Below are 18444 nucleotides of genomic sequence, written 5' to 3'. Positions count from 1 at the left end.
TTACAAATCAGATCCAGTTTTGACCACGACGAACCTCTGCCTGACTAGAAGGACCAAGAGAAGCTGAAGGACGGAAACCAGTCTGTATCCTGTTAGACTGGCCTGCAGTGGTGCCTTGCTGAGAACGGAGAGGAAAGGACCAGAAAGGACTTTGTAGACTTGTGCCTGAAACGATCTCCAAGGGCTTGATCGAGAGCTTGCCCCCTGAACGGAACCCCAGGACCACTGGGTTCTATCTGCTTGTGCCCGTCTGCTGTTGGGCCTTAGTTCTTATTCCCTCGACAGAGTTGTGACTCGGGTGCCTTCGCCCCCTCCCAGGTCGTGACAGCCCGGAGCCTGGTCGCCCTGCCGTAGAGAGCCCCGCTCATCCCTGAGTCACTCTCCGCTTCACTGCCGGGCCGCCTGCTCTCCTGTCACCTCGCCGCTAACGGAGCGCGATTGTGTGCCTCTCATCTCTCGAGCCGGAATCTGCACGGAGAACATTTCCATAGCCTCGGACGGTCCGTACGTTGCAACGTACCCAACTGTCTCGCTTTGTCCTCCTGCATACCAAGGCTCGTGCCGCACCTCAAGAAAGGCCTTCCCGTACAGTGGTACCGGAAGTCTGGTGCTGCACCCGTCTGCCCGAGAACGTGACGCCCCTCACAGATCCACGAGTACGACCCGGCGTGCTAAGAAGTAGTGCGCCCCGCAGGCCTGAACGGCGCCTCGCCCCGTGAGCTGCATCGATCCCGGATCGCCGCAACCCTTAACAGTCTAGCTCCCCCGCCTCGCTCCTCGAGGGGGACCGAGCCGGAGAGATCCTCTGGAGAACCGTCGGCCTCGTTCGGGGTCAGCCCTCACCAACCGCGCCTGAAACGCCTCGGACTTCCACAGCAAGGTACACTTGAACTCCGTCCCGAGTTCATATCGGATCCAGGGTCCGCAACGTTCTTATTTCCCTGTCGTCGTACCTTGCCGAACAACGAACATTAAGAGAGTAAGTTTGCCTATTGTAATCTGGTGGCCCCCATTCGCTAAACGTTATTGTTGGTCTTGTGATAATTCTGCTCGAATATATCTTTTATATAAAGTATACGTATTTTTGATACAACCATTTGACTGGTGTCCATTTGTGGTAGGTCGGTGGGTTTGCTGTGTGTGATCATAAATGCTTAACTTACTATCGCCCTGAAGATTAGCCTTGTCTGCTCGCGCCACGTTGCCTAGAGGGTGAGCAGGGGTTATTCAAAAGGAGTAGTTCCCTTGCCCTGACGATTGGGTCTCAGGGTCCCTGCTTGTCACAAGTACCTACCTGTGCCAACCAGAGACCTTCGGGTTCCAACATATCCAAACAGCACTCCAGATACGGAGGCAACAATTTGGCCTTCTTTGAATATCTCTTCTATTCGAATTGATACTTTAAGCAGAATAAAGTCTGTTCTTTTACAGACAACTGTGCCCTTAACGTCATCAAAAGAAACGTATGATCTGCAAGTTGCAAGGACAACGGCAGAGATACATTCCCTTTTATCAACAAATTTCCCCGTGCATTTCGCAGAAATGCTAAGCCAAATCCTAAATATGTCAGATACCAGTGGTATCCCACATGTATTTAGGATGATTTCTTCTGGACTGTTAACACCCTTCGACACAGTTCTGGGCATTTTTCCTAATTTTGTCCATTCTGTCTTTGGCGGCCTACCACTTCTTTTGGGACTCGTAGCAGGAATTTTATTTTTGATCCTTCTGCTCCGATATGGCAAGCCAAGTCGCAGACAAGACTCCAGCAACGATGGAAGAAACGATCCTAGCTATACGCTATCGGGACCGCATAACTAAAGTCCTTGGATTAGCCCGATTAAGAGATCTGAATATGACCTGGTTTCTTTCATTCAGACCGATCTGGCAGAATTGCATCTTACCTGTGCTTCGATGTATGCTATGCGGAGAAGAATGCGTGTTGGACGTCTGTCTTACACTACCATCAGCAGTACCATTGGATACAGATACTTTGCTAAGTCCTGTAACGGCTCATGCATCGTGTTGTCCCCAGCGGCTACCCATTCTGATGACGGCATTCGTTGAGACTTCACCACTACGATTAGGTGGCAGTGAAGTACGAGATGAGAGCAGCATCACCCAGGTATGACCTTCTGTGAGCATTGCTGATCCTGACATCGATGATAGCAATCATCCTCACGACTGCACTGTTGCGGCATTTTCAAACTTGGTCGAACTTTCACCTGAAGCCGTAGACCAATTTTTTGAGAGTCTGTCTGAGATGATGTTCTCCCCTGAACAGAAAGAATAACTTTTTAAGCAACGAGCACACAGCGTTCCCTGAACTCTGAATTCGGCCTTCAGCTTTGATAAACAAAAGCTTCAATTCCAAAATATTTACCTTTTTTCGGGCACATGTACTCTGCTTAAAGTAGAACTATTCTTAGAGAAGAGAGCTTCTATTTTAGGAACTCTAGAGACAATATATTACCTCAGCCTCTAGCACATTTACAGCAACTGTATTTATATGTGATGGAATGGTCTCGACCTTCTTTTCTGTATTAAGAGCCATTTCATGTGTAATTTTCACAAATCATTCAGCTGATATATATGCATCTTTTTTAACTGAATGATAACACTGCTTGAAAAGCGTACAGTACCAATCATTTTCGTGTATTTACCATGTACCATTTCGAATGCAAAAAATGTATTTTGGGGTGGGTTGGAAAACACATGCACCTTTATATGTTTACTATTGCTTAGTTTTAGTAATGATGGACATTAGATCGTGGAGTGGGTATTGTGTTTCTATCTAGGACCCTAATTTGATATTCCTAATTTATGCCCTTGTACAGTTATAATAAATAATATCCTTATAAAGGCATAAGAATCATATCCATATTTAGTCGTAGCCCATGCAGTCACATTAAGCAAGGCTACTTCCCCGGACTCCTAGAAAGCACATCGAGTTCTCTAAACAAACCAAACCTCCAGCAACCTGGGAAATCCCCATTGCTTTTGTTTTGATTTCGTCCTAGAACTCCTGTGAGCACTGTAAGAACGGCCAGTTCTTAGTGACATCTTTATTGACGTCTTATGTCCAACCTTACGTCAAACCCGGCACCTTTCAGGTATAAATATACCAACGTTGCCTTAAGCAAACACACGGTGGTTTGGAGCAGAGCGGCCATCTACTTGCCCGAGAGCCCAGCTGATGCGAGAGCCCACGGACGCCGCCCCTCCCTTTTGACGCACTGAGAGAGACGCTGTCTTTTCTCCTGCCGAGAAATCCAGCTCCGGTGTTTCCAGATACCCTCGCGGGTTACTGGGATATCGAGTCCTGAGAGAGAGATACCAGACCTCCTGCTTTCTATTACCCAGGTACGGAGCTGACTAAACCCTTAAAGAGAATTCTTGAGTCAGATTCTTGGCAAAACCAACTTAACTTAAACTGCTACTTACTTTCTCCTTCCCACGTATTAGGCTTAGGTCAGGTACACCGGGGTAGGCGTATTTGGAAGCACCAGTTGAGTACGTTAGTCAATGTATATATTTATGTATATATTTTATCTATTTTAAAGTATCATATGGCTAAGAAACCATATCAATGCTTTTACAGTATTATTTCATAATACTCCTTTTACTGTACGCACTTTACTTTACTATGAGTATTGCAATTGCGGCAATTCATTTCTCTTGCATGAGAAAGAAGACTGCTCAATAAATTACACCTTTTATTGAAAACGCCCGTCTCTCTATTCTCTGCAATCTGGTGAAACTAAGTATGCACACTTGACTGAGTGAAATAGCTGTCTATTGTTTTCACACGACTCTAGAGATACACTCTTATTCTGAGGGAGCAAAGTTGTCATGTTTTATGGTTGTCAGAAGCTAATCCCTTCTTGTCTATCCAGGGAGGTTAAACTCCTCCTCGTTTATTCGAGAAAGTTTCTAGTGACCTCTGAGCTAGCTGGCAAACCTTAAGTCTAATATAGTCAGTAGAGACCTAGATGACCTCAGTCCTACGTCTACACTGCTGTTTATATTATTCCAAGGCGCAGAGCCTATTGGGAATATAGGAACTACACTACAATAAAATCTATCTGTGGAGTTCTTATGTCTATTCAGTGTCTCTATCTAAATATATTCATTAGTTGGAGTTTTGACCAGGCATTCTTGAATAGGCCAGTGAGCTGTACTTACTACCACTGTGCGGTCCAGAAGTACTACTGCCCACATCCAATTCTGCAGAAGCACTTGCTTTTACTGATGCATGCTTCTTTTTTGTCGAACCAAATCTCTGTCTTATAATGAGCTTTTGAATCCAAACCTTTCTCATCCTTCATGCTAGGTTCAACGCGATGTCACTGTTCGGGATAGGAAGAACAGCTATGAGTATACTGATCTGGCTAATTTTTAACAGCCACTCAAATTATAACCATCCCCTCCTGCTCCTAGGCCTCTGCTTTTTCTGGGGTTTCAGAGTTTTATTCTTTACCACAGTATTGGACTTCAGTTGTGACTTTACAGGAAAAGTACACAAGGTTCCTAAACCTATGGAATTACATGTTTCTGAAATAATTTTGAGTAGTTCACATTCATGCTTGTTTAAAGGAGTTGTTGCCAGATGTAAGCATATGACCAACCAAGCCACCTCCACCAAATGCTATTGAGAACTACTAAGTAGACAGCTTCAATGCCACCTATCAACTTCACACCCAAATCAAATGCTGGAGCAGGACAATGTTCATTTTGTGTTTGTTTTAAAACCTATACAACAAACTACTTAGGGGGGGTCAAAGGGCTGGTTTACCGACTCAGACTAGATACATGCCCCTATCAAAATCATGAGTGTACATCAAAGGGTATCTAGGAGTCTAAAAGAAGTGAAATCTAATCACAAACCAACATTGACATGAAAAAATAAGAGACAGGTGGAAACTACATTCATCAATTGCATCACGTGACAAGATGACAACACATTCACGTGAGGCACATATTCTAGGAGGAAATTTTCCTATCAGTTGTCTAACTGTGCCGCCACTATCACATCATTTGGGTTCTCCTTACCCAGGAGTGTGTGCCTTCACAATCACACCGAACTCAATGGAGGATTATGAAAATAAAGAGACCCTCCAGATATTATCTGTTAGGCGAACACAGTAGCAAAAAGCAGTGCAAAAGAAGTGACTAGTGATAATATAAAATTAGGTAAAACTGAGTAGAAAATGTTTTTTAATAGTTTCTCTCAGCTTCCTAACGCAAAAAAAGGGTGTACAAGGCAGATTTAACAAAATATCTGCTCAGCGAGTGGTCAACATGTTTCTGCATCTAAAGGAAGTACCCATGCATTCATCAGGACCTAGTTGGTGCTACTGCTGGAAAAATAGTGATAAATTTTAAAAGGAAAAATGTCACCTGGTTTTCAGGTTCAAATGCTCCACCACAATCTACAAATAAAATCATGACAACAGAAAGAAAAGTGAAAAGAAACACATGACATTGTCAGTCTTGTAACACAATACACTTGCTATAGTGTTATTGAAGTGATTTGTCAATGCACTTTATATGACATATTCACACTCACCCAATTAGTGTGGGGTTAGCGCCTCACCTCACCTGGCTGCAGCTCAGGTAAATGAGGAGCACCGCTCTGTAATGAAAAAACACACAGACACAACAGCTTTCACTGTTAAACCCAACGGATACCAAATAGTTAAAAAACAATTGAAAAAAAACAACTATAGCTGAAAAACTAGAGTTGAACACCTAAGGCATTAGTCTAGGGTTATCACCAGTAATCTCTTGTTCATGCGATAATAGACAGCCCTCTCAATTAATTGTGCTTGACTCCAAGTCTAAAGACGGAAAGAAATATCCCCGTAATATGCTCACTCAACCTGTTGGTAATACCCAGTTGTGACATATACTTGTAACACCAGGGAAATCACCACTCATCTTTATTTATAAAATAGTGTTGTGCGCGATCTCAAGTTAGAGAATGAGGCCCAGGGAGCTTGTAAACATTATGCCTCGGCAATGTTTAACAGAAATGATGTAATGCGCCACCTTTTAAATAAGCATTGAGCTCGGCGGCATAAGACAGAATGATAGCTTGTAAACATTATGCCCCAGCAGTGTTAAACAAAAATGAAATGCGCGACCTTTTACATAATCATTGTGCTCGGCAGTATATGACAGAATGACATATCGCGCTTGCCTAAGCCCGCTGTTTATGAGCAATGTCTGTTTTGCTAATTAAGTCCCCGTATTATTTCAAAGGACGAAGGCTCGACAGGATGTAAAAATCATGACATATAGCGCGCAATGAAGGCGTTTTGCTGCTCGGGGACAATTTTGAAACATCACAGCGCAGAAAGGATGTGAATCATTAAATACACAGCGCCTCTTCCGTTCGGTGCCTCCCCAGTTTAGCGCAGAGGAACGCCTGGAGACACCGACGGAGAGGTAAGCGTTTCAAAATTGTCCCCGAGCAGCAAAACAGATATTTTGTTAAATCTGCCTTGTACACCCTTTTTTAGAGTTAGGAAGCTGAGAGAAACTATTAAAAAACATTTTCTACTCAGTTTTACCTAATTTTATATTATCACTAGTCACTTCTTTTGCACTGCTTTTTGCTACTGTGTTCGCCTAACAGATAATATCTGGAGGGTCTCTTTATTTTCATAATCCTCCATTGAGTTTGGTGTGATTGTGAAGGCACACACTCCTGGGTAAGGAGAACCCAAATGATGTGATAGTGGCGGCACAGTTAGACAACTGATGGGAAAATTTCCTCCTAGAAAATGTGCCTCAGGTGAATGTGTTGTCATCTTGTCACGTGATGCAATTGATGAATGTAGTTTCCACCTGTGTCTTATTTTTTCATGTCAATGTTGGTTTGTGATTAGATTTCACTTCTTTTAGACTCCTAGATACCCTTTGATGTACACTTTGTTTTAAAACCTCCAGTAATATTGTTAAATAGGTTGTACCATGCCTACTGGTATCAATGCTGGGAAACATAGTCCCCGAATGTACTGCAATTCTCTACAGATGGTAGCATACAAAGGGGAACACACCTAGTCAATATTGTTGTATGCTTATCTTGGGTTGTTGTATGAGGATAGATCACTTCTAATTGATATTGTTTTAGAGCCGAGCCAAAGTGGAATTTAAGTTCACGTGGTAGGCACTTTGCCTATAAATGCATTTTTATTCGCAGACTAATCCTCCACATAGGAGGTCCCTATACAGTTGTGAGGGCTCGAATATTAGTCCATGACTTTTTAATATAAAATATCAAAGATATCTATATACAGTCACTAACTCAGTAAATAACTGTTGTACCAGAGCTACAGTCAAATTCTACATTTGTGGGTAAGGTACACATGCTAACCAGACCATCTACCACTTCGCAGCGCTCGCGCTGCTACTAGCGCCGAGTACTTTTTAAAACTTCCTGTTTTGCATTTGGGTTCGTTTTTCTGTTTCATTCTTCCCTGATTTTAGCCTGCCTGCTTGCTGCCAGCGCCCCCTTCTCCCCTTACCTGCACCTTAAAAACGGCATTTTCTGCCTGCCAAGCACCACCACTTTGGTGGGTCCGGGTCCGGGTGGTCATTTTGGGCGCCATCTTTGTTTGGGCTACTTCAGCCAGCGGCGGCCGCCATCTTGGAGCGGACTCGCACGCTCAGGCTTGATTGGAGCGCCTACTTAAGGCGGGCTCTAGCGTGGTGCTGGTCAGACCATCTACCACTTTGCCGCGCTCGCGCTGCTACTAGCGCCGAGTACTTTTTAAAACTTCCTGTTTTGCATTTGGGTTCGTTTTTCTGTTTCATTCTTCCCTGATTTTAGCCTGCCTGCTTGCTGCCAGCGCCCCCTTCTCCCCTTACCTGCACCTTAAAAACGGCATTTTCTGCCTGCCAAGCACCACCACTTTGGTGGGTCCGGGTCCGGGGGGTCATTTTGGGCGCCATCTTTGTTTGGGCTACTTCAGCCAGCGGCGGCCGCCATCTTGGAGCGGACTCGCACGCTCAGGCTTGATTGGAGCGCCTACTTAAGGCGGGCTCTAGCGTGGTGCTGGTCAGACCATCTACCACTTCGCCGCGCTCGCGCTGCTACTAGCGCCGAGTACTTTTTAAAACTTCCTGTTTTGCATTTGGGTTCGTTTTTCTGTTTCATTCTTCCCTGATTTTAGCCTGCCTGCTTGCTGCCAGCGCCCCCTTCTCCCCTTACCTGCACCTTAAAAACGGCATTTTCTGCCTGCCAAGCACCACCACTTTGGTGGGTCCGGGGGGTCATTTTGGGCGCCATCTTTGTTTGGGCTACTTCAGCCAGCGGCGGCCGCCATCTTGGAGAGGACTCGCACGCTCAGGCTTGATTGGAGCGCCTACTTAAGGCGGGCTCTAGCGTGGTGCTGGTCAGACCATCTACCACTTCGCCGCGCTCGCGCTGCTACTAGCGCCGAGTACTTTTTAAAACTTCCTGTTTTGCATTTGGGTTCGTTTTTCTGTTTCATTCTTCCCTGATTTTAGCCTGCCTGCTTGCTGCCAGCGCCCCCTTCTCCCCTTACCTGCACCTTAAAAACGGCATTTTCTGCCTGCCAAGCACCACCACTTTGGTGGGTCCGGGTCCGGGGGGTCATTTTGGGCGCCATCTTTGTTTGGGCTACTTCAGCCAGCGGCGGCCGCCATCTTGGAGCGGACTCGCACGCTCAGGCTTGATTGGAGCGCCTACTTAAGGCGGGCTCTAGCGTGGTGCTGGTCAGACCATCTACCACTTCGCCGCGCTCGCGCTGCTACTAGCGCCGAGTACTTTTTAAAACTTCCTGTTTTGCATTTGGGTTCGTTTTTCTGTTTCATTCTTCCCTGATTTTAGCCTGCCTGCTTGCTGCCAGCGCCCCCTTCTCCCCTTACCTGCACCTTAAAAACGGCATTTTCTGCCTGCCAAGCACCACCACTTTGGTGGGTCCGGGTCCGGGGGGTCATTTTGGGCGCCATCTTTGTTTGGGCTACTTCAGCCAGCGGCGGCCGCCATCTTGGAGCGGACTCGCACGTTAAGGCTTGATTGGAGCGCCTACTTAAAGTCGCTCCCTCACGCGCAGCGTGACGCGCAGGTGGAGTCGTGCCGGAGTCCTGCCCGTCTGCGCCCGTCAGCGTCCCGGAGGCGTCGGGGCGGCGGGGGACCCTGGTCCGGCGATACTCTGGCTGAGATGATTTGCTATTCCTCTGCGTCATTGCGGGACATGCGGGGCCATTCTAGCTCTTGCCGCTCCGTTTTCCCGGGGCGGTTTAGGGGCAAACGACGCTGTCCGGGCTGTGGTTGGACGCCTTCCTGGACTTGTGCTACGGTTCCTCGCCCGGCAACAGCTGGCGTGAAGCATCTTTGCCTGCTGCTGAACACGAGGTCGGTAGGGCGCCACGCCCTGCACATTTACGATCTTCTGGTCAGGGAAAATCCCCTGTGCTTGCTACTGACCGAAACTTGGCTGGGAGAGGCTTCCAATCCGGACGTCTTCTCAGCCATTCCTCCTGCGTACAATATCTTCCGGCAGGACAGAGCTAAGGGCAGGGGAGGGGGAGTGGCGGTTGTGGTGAAAAAGAGCGTCTCCTGCTCGGTGCTTCCCCTGAACTCCATTGGGAATGCCGAGTCGCTCGCCTTCACGCTCAGACTGTCCCCAGGTCAGGCCTTGAAGGGGTTGTTGGTTTATAGACCACCAGGCCCGGTGGGTTCCTTTTTGGAGGATCTGCAGACAGCCGTCTCTGAGCTGGCGCTGACCACACAGCATTGACACGGCGGACGACCCGGTTGCGGCCAAATTGCTGGATGTTACATCTCCGCTGGGTCTTATACCGTTCGTGTCGGGGCCAACACATGAGAAGGGGCATACCCTGGATCAGGTGTTTTCGTCTGTTCCACTCATGGAGGTTGACACCCTGCAGATGTTCTGGACTGATCACAGGTTGATCAGATTTTCGGTGTTGGAGTGTGCAAGCCCGGATAACAGAGCGCCTACCCTGCCTAGACCGGCCTCGAGAGCGCTGCATAGAGTGACACCTGACATGCTAGAGCAGGCGCTGCTGGATCACCCTTGTCATCTTTTGGGTGATGTGGATAGCAACACGGAGACTCTGCAGCGATGGCTCACCGACAGGCTGGACGATCTTGCCCCTAAGGCAGCCCCCCGGTCCACGGTGGCACAGCAATCTGCACCGTGGTTTACGGAGGCGCTTCGTGTGGCGCGCAGTCAGTGCAAGGTGGCCGAGAGGGCTTGGGGCCTTCTGTATGATGGGGAGGCTAAACTCGCCTACAAGGCGGCGGTGAAGGCCTACCATCGGGACATCTTGGGTGCCAAGAGGGATTATCTGGCTAGGAGGATAGAGGCATCTGCGAACTCCTGTAAGGAGATCTTTAATATTGTGAAGGAGTTTATGATCCCCAGCTCCCATCCGCCCCCACTAGCCTCGTCGGATGCATGGGCATGCGATCTCGCTGGTTTCTTCACAAATAAGATCAAGGCTATTCAGGCCACCTTCGTGGAGGGACTGGACGGAAGCAGCGATATGAGGGCGGACTGCGGACTTCCGCATATACCTGCGGCGGTGTTGTCCGATTTCCCTGCTGTTTCCAGTGATGCGTCCCGGACGCTGCTGGCCAATCTTATATCTGGCTCGCCACTTGACCCCTGCCCTGCCAAATTCTTGGCCGGGATGGCGGCAGTGGTGAATCCACTGGTCAACCCCATCCTCAATGCCTCCCTGAGGGAGGGGAGGGTCCCTAGTTCTTGGAAAAGAGCGATGGTGATCCCCCTCCTAAAAAAACCGGGCCTCGATGCCGAGGTTTTGGCCAACTACAGACCAATCTCGCTTCTTCCAGCGCTAGCGAAGATAACGGAAAAACACGCCCACGGTGTCTTGTCGAGCTTTCTGGAAGCTAACAATCTGCTCCACCCATCCCAATCTGGATTCCGTCCTAATTTTAGTACGGAAACGGCTCTGGTGGAGGTTACTGAGATCATCAGGGAGACCTTGGATGTCGGCGGGAGGGCCATGTTGGTCATGTTAGACCTTTCGGCGGCTTTCGACACCGTCCCCCACAAGGCGCTTTTAGCTAGGCTTTATGACATCGGCCTTAGGGGGACGGTGCTGAGGTGGTTTACTTCTTTCCTTGAAGGCCGCCGCCAGACGGTCTGGGTTTCCCAGAGCTCCGCCGAGATGCCGCCACTGGGAGTTGGGGTTCCACAGGGTTCTGTGTTGAGCCCCACGTTATTTAACATCTTTATGTCCCCTTTGGCGGCCTTGGTGGAGGCATAAGGGGCCCAGATCGTCTCTTATGCCGACGACACGCATCTCCTCTTCACATGCGGGAAAGATCAAGAGTTTGATGGAGAGAGAATTCGGGACTGTCTTGCATTGGTCTTCGACTGGTTCCAGCGGAACAGTCTGAGGGCCAACTCAGGCAAGTCTGAGGTTCTATTCTTTGGTTGCGTTGCCGATCCGGAGTGGCAGCAATGGTGGCCGTCCGACATGAGCCCTCCGGCACAGTCCTCCTTGGTGGCCAAAAATTTGGGCGTCAAGTTAGACAATCAGCTGTCGCTGCGAAGGCATATTCTCGGCCTGGCTGGCACCTGCTACGGAATCCTGAAAATGCTCCGCAAATTCCTGCCTCTGCTGTCTGAGGAGCACAGGAGGATTACTGTGCAGGCTCTTGTTGGCTCAAGGCTTGACTATGCCAATGCCCTCTTTCTTGGCCTCCCTGATTACCTGGTCCAGCGCCTTCAGGTGGTGCAGAATTCTGCCGCCCGGGCTATCTTTGGCCTACGCAGACGAGCTCGACCGTCTGGGTTGCTTCAGACGCTTCACTGGCTCCCTATCAGGAAGCGGATCCAGTTCAAATCCCTGACTCTGATGCATAAAGCCCTGTATGGATCAGGGGCGGGATATCTGCGGCGGAGACTGACTTTCTATCGTCCAGTCTGCTCCCTCCGTTCGGAATCCCTCTTTAAAGCTGTGGTCCCGCGGGTGAGGAAGGCCCGCGTGGGAGGGGGGTCTTTCAGCTGCAGATCTCCCCAGCTTTGGAATTTGCTTCCTCTTTCGCTCCGCAGCACTGCCAATTTGCTCCAGTTCAGGAAGGGCCTGAAGACCTGGCTTTTTAATCCTTAGTCTGTTTTAATGCTTATTGCTTGCACTGTTTTCTTTGATGTCTTTTGTTTTATTTTAGCTGTGTTGTGTTATTTTTACTCTGAGCTGCTGGTGGAAAGCGTCGGGACACTCAAATCGAGTAGCCGTACGCTATATAAAAGCTATATAACATAACATAACATAACATAACAAAAGCTTCAAGCGATCCATTTTAACAGGCTCCACTATATGATCCCCCATCAAACTATAATACAGGCTTTTGATAATCAATTGGGATTTTCTTTCAATCATAAGGTATATAATCTGCAGGTTGTAGAGCAGGATTATATGCAATAACATGCCTAGTGGCAGGATCTACTATTCCACACTATACCCATGAGTATTTCAAAAGAATATGTTGGATTTGCTTTAACTACTAAAATTACTCCTCCCCCGTCCATATCAGGGAACCCTCACCCCTTATGTGTAATCGAACCTCTAAAATGGGCCCTTATTTGCATAATCTCATATGCCAATTTAATACTGATTCGATTGTGATTTAAAATTCAATAAAAGCTATGGGAAAACCAATTTACTAGTGAAGCTTGACAAATCATTCTCAGCAGTGAGGGAGTTCCTGTTTGGAGTAAGGGAGGAAATCAATATTACAGCCGATGCCCCAACATTAGTAATGATTTAAGTACTTGTGTGTGGGTACTCAGATATCCAGCCTTTGAGTTGTACGCCAAGATACATTTTTAAAGCTCCATCTGTAAATATGGCCATATAAATTCTCCTTCGTCCTTTGGCAAGAACAGGTTTGAACTAATTTACCAGCTTGAGCGGGAGAAATAGACATGATTTGACACTTGTAGCTTGCATCACTTAACTGGAGATAATGAATAATGGGAAATGATCCATCCTACCAGAGACTGCCAGGAATACATTTTATTTAAATATAGTTTAGTTAGATACCTTTTTCTGAAGGATGCACATACACAAGTTAACACACCATTATTTAAAAAGGCTTTATAAGTATGTTGAAGCCTGAATTTAGTGAATTGCATATGAATAAGTATGATGGTAGATATACCCACTATGGTTAGAAAAAATCTAAATATAATGAAAATTGTCAATATATTAATATAATGGAAACTAATCTTGTGATTGAATCAAAGAAGGATCTCTTCTTTTCTAGCAATTGGTCATATATACATTAGCACAAAAATCTTCCCAAAAATATGAGCTTCCTAAGTGACCTATCATACACATATCTGTTCATAATTCACAGTTTTTCCAGTCTGTAGTATGCTCAGAGAAAATGGTCAATCTTCATTTATGTTATGTGGCTGTTCTTTTGAGAAGCAGACAGCTAGCACCAGCAAACATGCGTTTGCAATCCTGACTCTGACTGTTATAGGAGGATAGATGGTCATTTTGGAATGCTTGAAGATTCACTATCTCCAAAAACAGGCTCTCTTTGGGGGACAAACGCTGACAGTAATTCGACCTGTTAGATCACCTCCCTAAAAACAAGTAGAGTTCCTACTGATACATCTACCTGGTTGCACATACATGTGACTCGCCATATGGACACTGATTGGTCAATCTGGTAGACACTGGAACCAGAGACTTATGCACTTAACTAAATTAGAAACATCATTCCTGGTCAGAAACGCAAAGAATTATATTTTTTAACTTGTTCATCCTAATGTATATGACTAGCTGAAACATAATAGTCAGAAAATACTCTGTGTAAATTGGGCATTACCGTACGGGATTTTTAAAGATATTTATTACCTGCTAAAAGAGTGTTTTTTAAACCAGTGTCTGTTAAGTCTATCTTGAGGTATCGGACTGGCTGAAACTTAGCAGCCAAAAATAAGCTAGGTATTATATTACGAGATTGTTATGATACTCTCGTTAAATGATTTTGAATCTCTGTTTTCAATCATGATGGATTTATGCTGCAAAATTGTTATGGTTTTAATTAACTAAATATTAAACTTTACTTACTAGAGCGGCGTAGTTGCCACGCTTTCACTCTCTCCCAAAGGCTCAAACACTGACTGTATATACTATGTCACAGCATAATTTTGATACAAATTACCCGTGTGGTTTGTGATGTATGATGTGAAAACAAATGTGTGCATTCCCTTGCACAGTACTCAAAGACTAAGGCTTTTCTGTATAAATAGCATAATATATAAATAGATAACATATGAACTTATTTATACACTATCAACCTACAAAATTTTTATTATATAGTGAATATATTTATATTTAAATTAAATGATAAAACAAAATCATGCATTGTAAAATATAAGTAAATAATAAGAACATGAATAAGTATATGCTTTGGCAGGGACTCAAAAGCACAAATAAGGCAATGCACATGACAAGCCCACATTTAGACTTGAAGCCCAAGTACAATGTGGCACCATAAACTTTTTAATTACATGAACTGCAGTGGTAAGCATGCAAATGTATCACACCACTCAGCGCTTAATACATTGCCTAGCCTAGTAATGAAACTTGTAAAATCCCCATTCTGTCAAAAGACCTTTAAGAAAATCGGGATTAAAGTGTCTCCTACCATCACTAGTGGGATGCAGTGAGAGTCGCAGATCCTCAATAAGAATTCAGCAAATGTGTCCAAAGTGTATTTATTCTCGGAATATGGCACTGTGAATGCATTCTCCTGTGCAGATGGGTCAGTTCGACAATCAAGGGCCAACCTAAAGCAAGCACAGAAGGATACAACGATCACTCGAAATAAAAGTACATTTTCTCCAGTCCTTGGTCTAGATGCGTATCTTGGCATTTATTAATCCGTGTTACCTTTAATTACATTTTTGGACTAGTCAGGAACAAACGCCTTTGGCATGATGAGCCAAGACAAGCCGTCAGGTGCTGAAGGCTTCAGTGGGTTACTGGTAAAGGAAACTTAAGCACTGTATGTATAAGCTTACTCGCTGTACCTTCACACCACTCTAAAGAGTGCAGCCCCTGACTAGGGGTGTTAGAAAAGCACATAATTTGCTTTTGTGTAACTACGCCCAATTTCTGTAAAATTACGCTTACATGAAGTGCAAATCTGTCATTTTGTGCTATATTTTAGCGTTAAATGCATCCGCACGCCAATGTATGTCATGATGATGCATTTAAACAAAAGCAGATTGAACAACAGTTGCTTACATTTTGTTGTTTCCATAAATTCGGATGACAAGTAATTACACAAAATGGCATAACGGTATAACTGAAAATATGCCAGTTACGACAGCCTAATTGAAATTTCCCGCAGGCCTAGTCCTGACATTTCCTCCTTTGCTTCCAACACAAACACACCACACGCACCATCCTCTGCATAATAGCCTTCATAATTATCTACTACAACAAAATAAACCAGCACCTTAACCCCCATAAACACCAGTACCATCACTGCAATCACCAAACACCATTACAAGCAGGCCTGCCACTAGTACATTATCACACTACATTTAAAATCACATGCATCACCACGAGACCCACCACCAGAAGCAACAGCATGTGTTATGATGAGCCTGTTCATGCTAGAAAAGTCTCAGCTTGGGACGCAACACTGTGCTTATTTCAAATTGAGATATTTTACAAAAGGCACTGAGTCTCCAGGAGCCCATTTGGATAATTCTATGGGATAAAGAATATCGGAGGAGAGTCCTACCAAAGTATGTGAATAGGAGAAATTGTAAATGTGCACACAAATGCAAAAGTACATATAGATTTGCAATTCCCTTTGTGAATTGGTCCCATAGTTCTAAACTCAAACATCTGATGTAAAAAAACAAGTGCTTGAAATGAGTTAAATAAAACCTAAATGTGATGCTTTTTTAAAAACCTGAATGTGATGCTTTTCATAGCTAGTATACACAGTAGCATTGATGCAATCACTGCAAACTGGGATGGAATAAGGGATGAGGAGGACCTGAAGTGAGGTGGAACTCTACATTCTGTTTCGATAAACTACTGCAGCAGAATGACCTTGCTAAAAATACTTATTTTGCAAATAAAGTGCAGGCCGTATCCATGGAAAAGCTGCACCTTTGCACTTCAAAAGGAACATGCAGAGTGGCACTTCCTCATCTTCTTCCATGTATGTACAAAAAGCAAACTCTGCCTCTTCCTTAAGTACTCATGAACATGCAGTCAGATTCAGATTCAAAATGCTTTATTCGGTATATATAAGTATATGACCATACAGCAACAAACATAGCAAAGAAAGTACATATACAAAATATATTCAGCAAATGAATATGAATATCAGCGGCAATTCCTAAATATAAGTACATAATAGAATAAAATGTTATCTCTATAGCCATATCGATATAAAACATGTGCAAAGTTTGCAGTAAAGTGACACATGCTATCAAATAGAACAATATGTGCAAAATTGGCATTCACAAAATACAGTAGTCAACTTTTTAAGGAATTGGGACACAGATTTAAAATAGAATTTAAAATACAATAATCATACTTGCAATGACTAAAATAGAAAATATGCTTAAAGCACAACTTTAAAATTAAACGTGCCATTAGTGCAAGTACGTGTGCAAAATTTTGCCATAAAGTGACACGTGCTAAACATGAAAATACGTGCAAAGTTAGCATTCAAAAAGTGCAATGGCAGTCTTTTAGTCTATGTGCAAAAGCTTGCGGAAATAACATTCATAGAGATTGGGACACAGGTAAGAAAAGGTAAAAAACTCAGAATCACTACAACAATAATACACCCGGGTTAAGTAAACTTTAAGCACAAATCTAAAATTCATGATATCATTGATGCACTAAACACATAATGTGGCAAAGGGGATTACTGTCTCTCTCTATTGTGGTGATATAAACATTTAGTTCAGTTTATTTAGAAAATCATCGATTTCCGCACAGATATACATTTTAAAATATATGTTGCTGTGCAGAAGCATATGACTGGACTCTGTAGATTAAACAATACCTGCATAGCTGTCTTAGTACATAGTAATTTGTTAGATAAAAAGATGGGTTTTAAATAAAATTTCCTCATGGGAGTATAAAATTTGCAAAACAGCATAAAATGACAGCTACTCTGTATAGATACTCCGTCACAAGGACAGGGAGAAGTGCTGTGCTGGTTAATCAGGGGGAATGCCACTAGATGATGTACTATGCCCAAGCGAAAGCGAGTTAATACAAATCGGTGTGTGCTTTTTGTGACTGATGTTAAATATGATTGAAAGCCTTCGCTAATGCTATACTCCTGATAGAGGTTAAAAGTTTTTTGTTTCATGCATTCAGTAGATCTAATATTTTCATGTGTTTTACAAAGGATACTGCAAGCTCTTTTTTGGATACACAGGCCACCAACTCAGGTTCGTGAAAGGCATCGATTTCATACAGCATTTTAAACCAGTATTTAATATGGCCAAGCCATGGTATGCGTGAACAATGATCGAGCCTTAGACAGTCAGTTATTACGTCCTGAGTGAATTTTGTTTCAGTCTTAGACCAAATTGAGCGCCATAGGGCCAGTGGGCGCAGAGCTGATAGGTCCTTAACATGTCTTAGGCCCACTTCCTTATGGATTATCACAGTGGAAGCTGAGGCCGGGGCACATAGCAAGGGTTTCAGAAATGCGTTCTCTTCATTCTGGATTAGCTTGCCACTTTGTGTGTTGTAGCCCAGACTCCAGCCCCATATAGGGCCGATGACAGACACCTTGAATTGTAGATCGACACCATCTCCTTTATTCTCCGACCCCCTAACTTAGCAGCAAATCTAAAAACACTACTGGTATTCCTAACCATTTTAAAACGTACGCTTTCTTGTTCGCTGGCCCACCTACCATCCCCCGAAAATGTAACTCGAAGATAACAGAACTCTTTAACAGTTTCTAACTTATCCCCATCTAAATAAAAAGTCCTGTTTTTCCTAATTTTCTTCCCGCATGACATTACAAACGTTTTACCTTTATTTATTATTAACTTCCTATTATTTATAAAAGTATGAAATTGATTGATAAGACATTGTAGGCCATTTTGGGTGCGGGACAGGAGGACCGCGTCATCCGCGTACAACAATATTGGGATGGGGTTACCATTAACAGTAGGTGCATCGGCTGTAATTAGTCTGAGTGTTTCGTCGATTTGATTTATAAATCAATAAAATAAAAGAGGTGCCAAAACACAACCTTGCCGAATGTCTCTATTAATCTTAAAAAAAGGGGTACATTCACCAGCTGGACCAAATCTGACTTTACTGGACAAATTTTCATAAAGTCTCGCCAGGAAATGAATGATCTCGGGTGGCGCCCCCATATCTAATAAAACT

General features: G+C 44.5%; 1 protein-coding gene across 2 annotated transcripts in view; it reads right to left on the bottom strand.

The window, feature by feature from the left end:
• Positions 1-18444, bottom strand: part of MEI1 (meiotic double-stranded break formation protein 1) — a 3250839-nt gene that overhangs the window by 1773770 nt on the left and 1458625 nt on the right. For both annotated transcript variants that reach the window (XM_078683295.1, XM_078683306.1), the window contains exon 14: positions 14699-14840. In XM_078683295.1, coding sequence (XP_078539421.1) covers positions 14699-14840 — 142 coding nt within the window. The remainder of the gene's footprint in view (positions 1-14698; positions 14841-18444) is intronic.

This window comes from Lissotriton helveticus, chromosome 1_1 (assembly GCF_964261635.1).
Source record: "Lissotriton helveticus chromosome 1_1, aLisHel1.1, whole genome shotgun sequence".
NCBI classification, from domain to species: Eukaryota; Metazoa; Chordata; class Amphibia; order Caudata; family Salamandridae; genus Lissotriton; species Lissotriton helveticus.
Note: the sequence above shows the minus strand (reverse complement) of the source record. Positions and strands in the feature narration are given on the sequence as shown.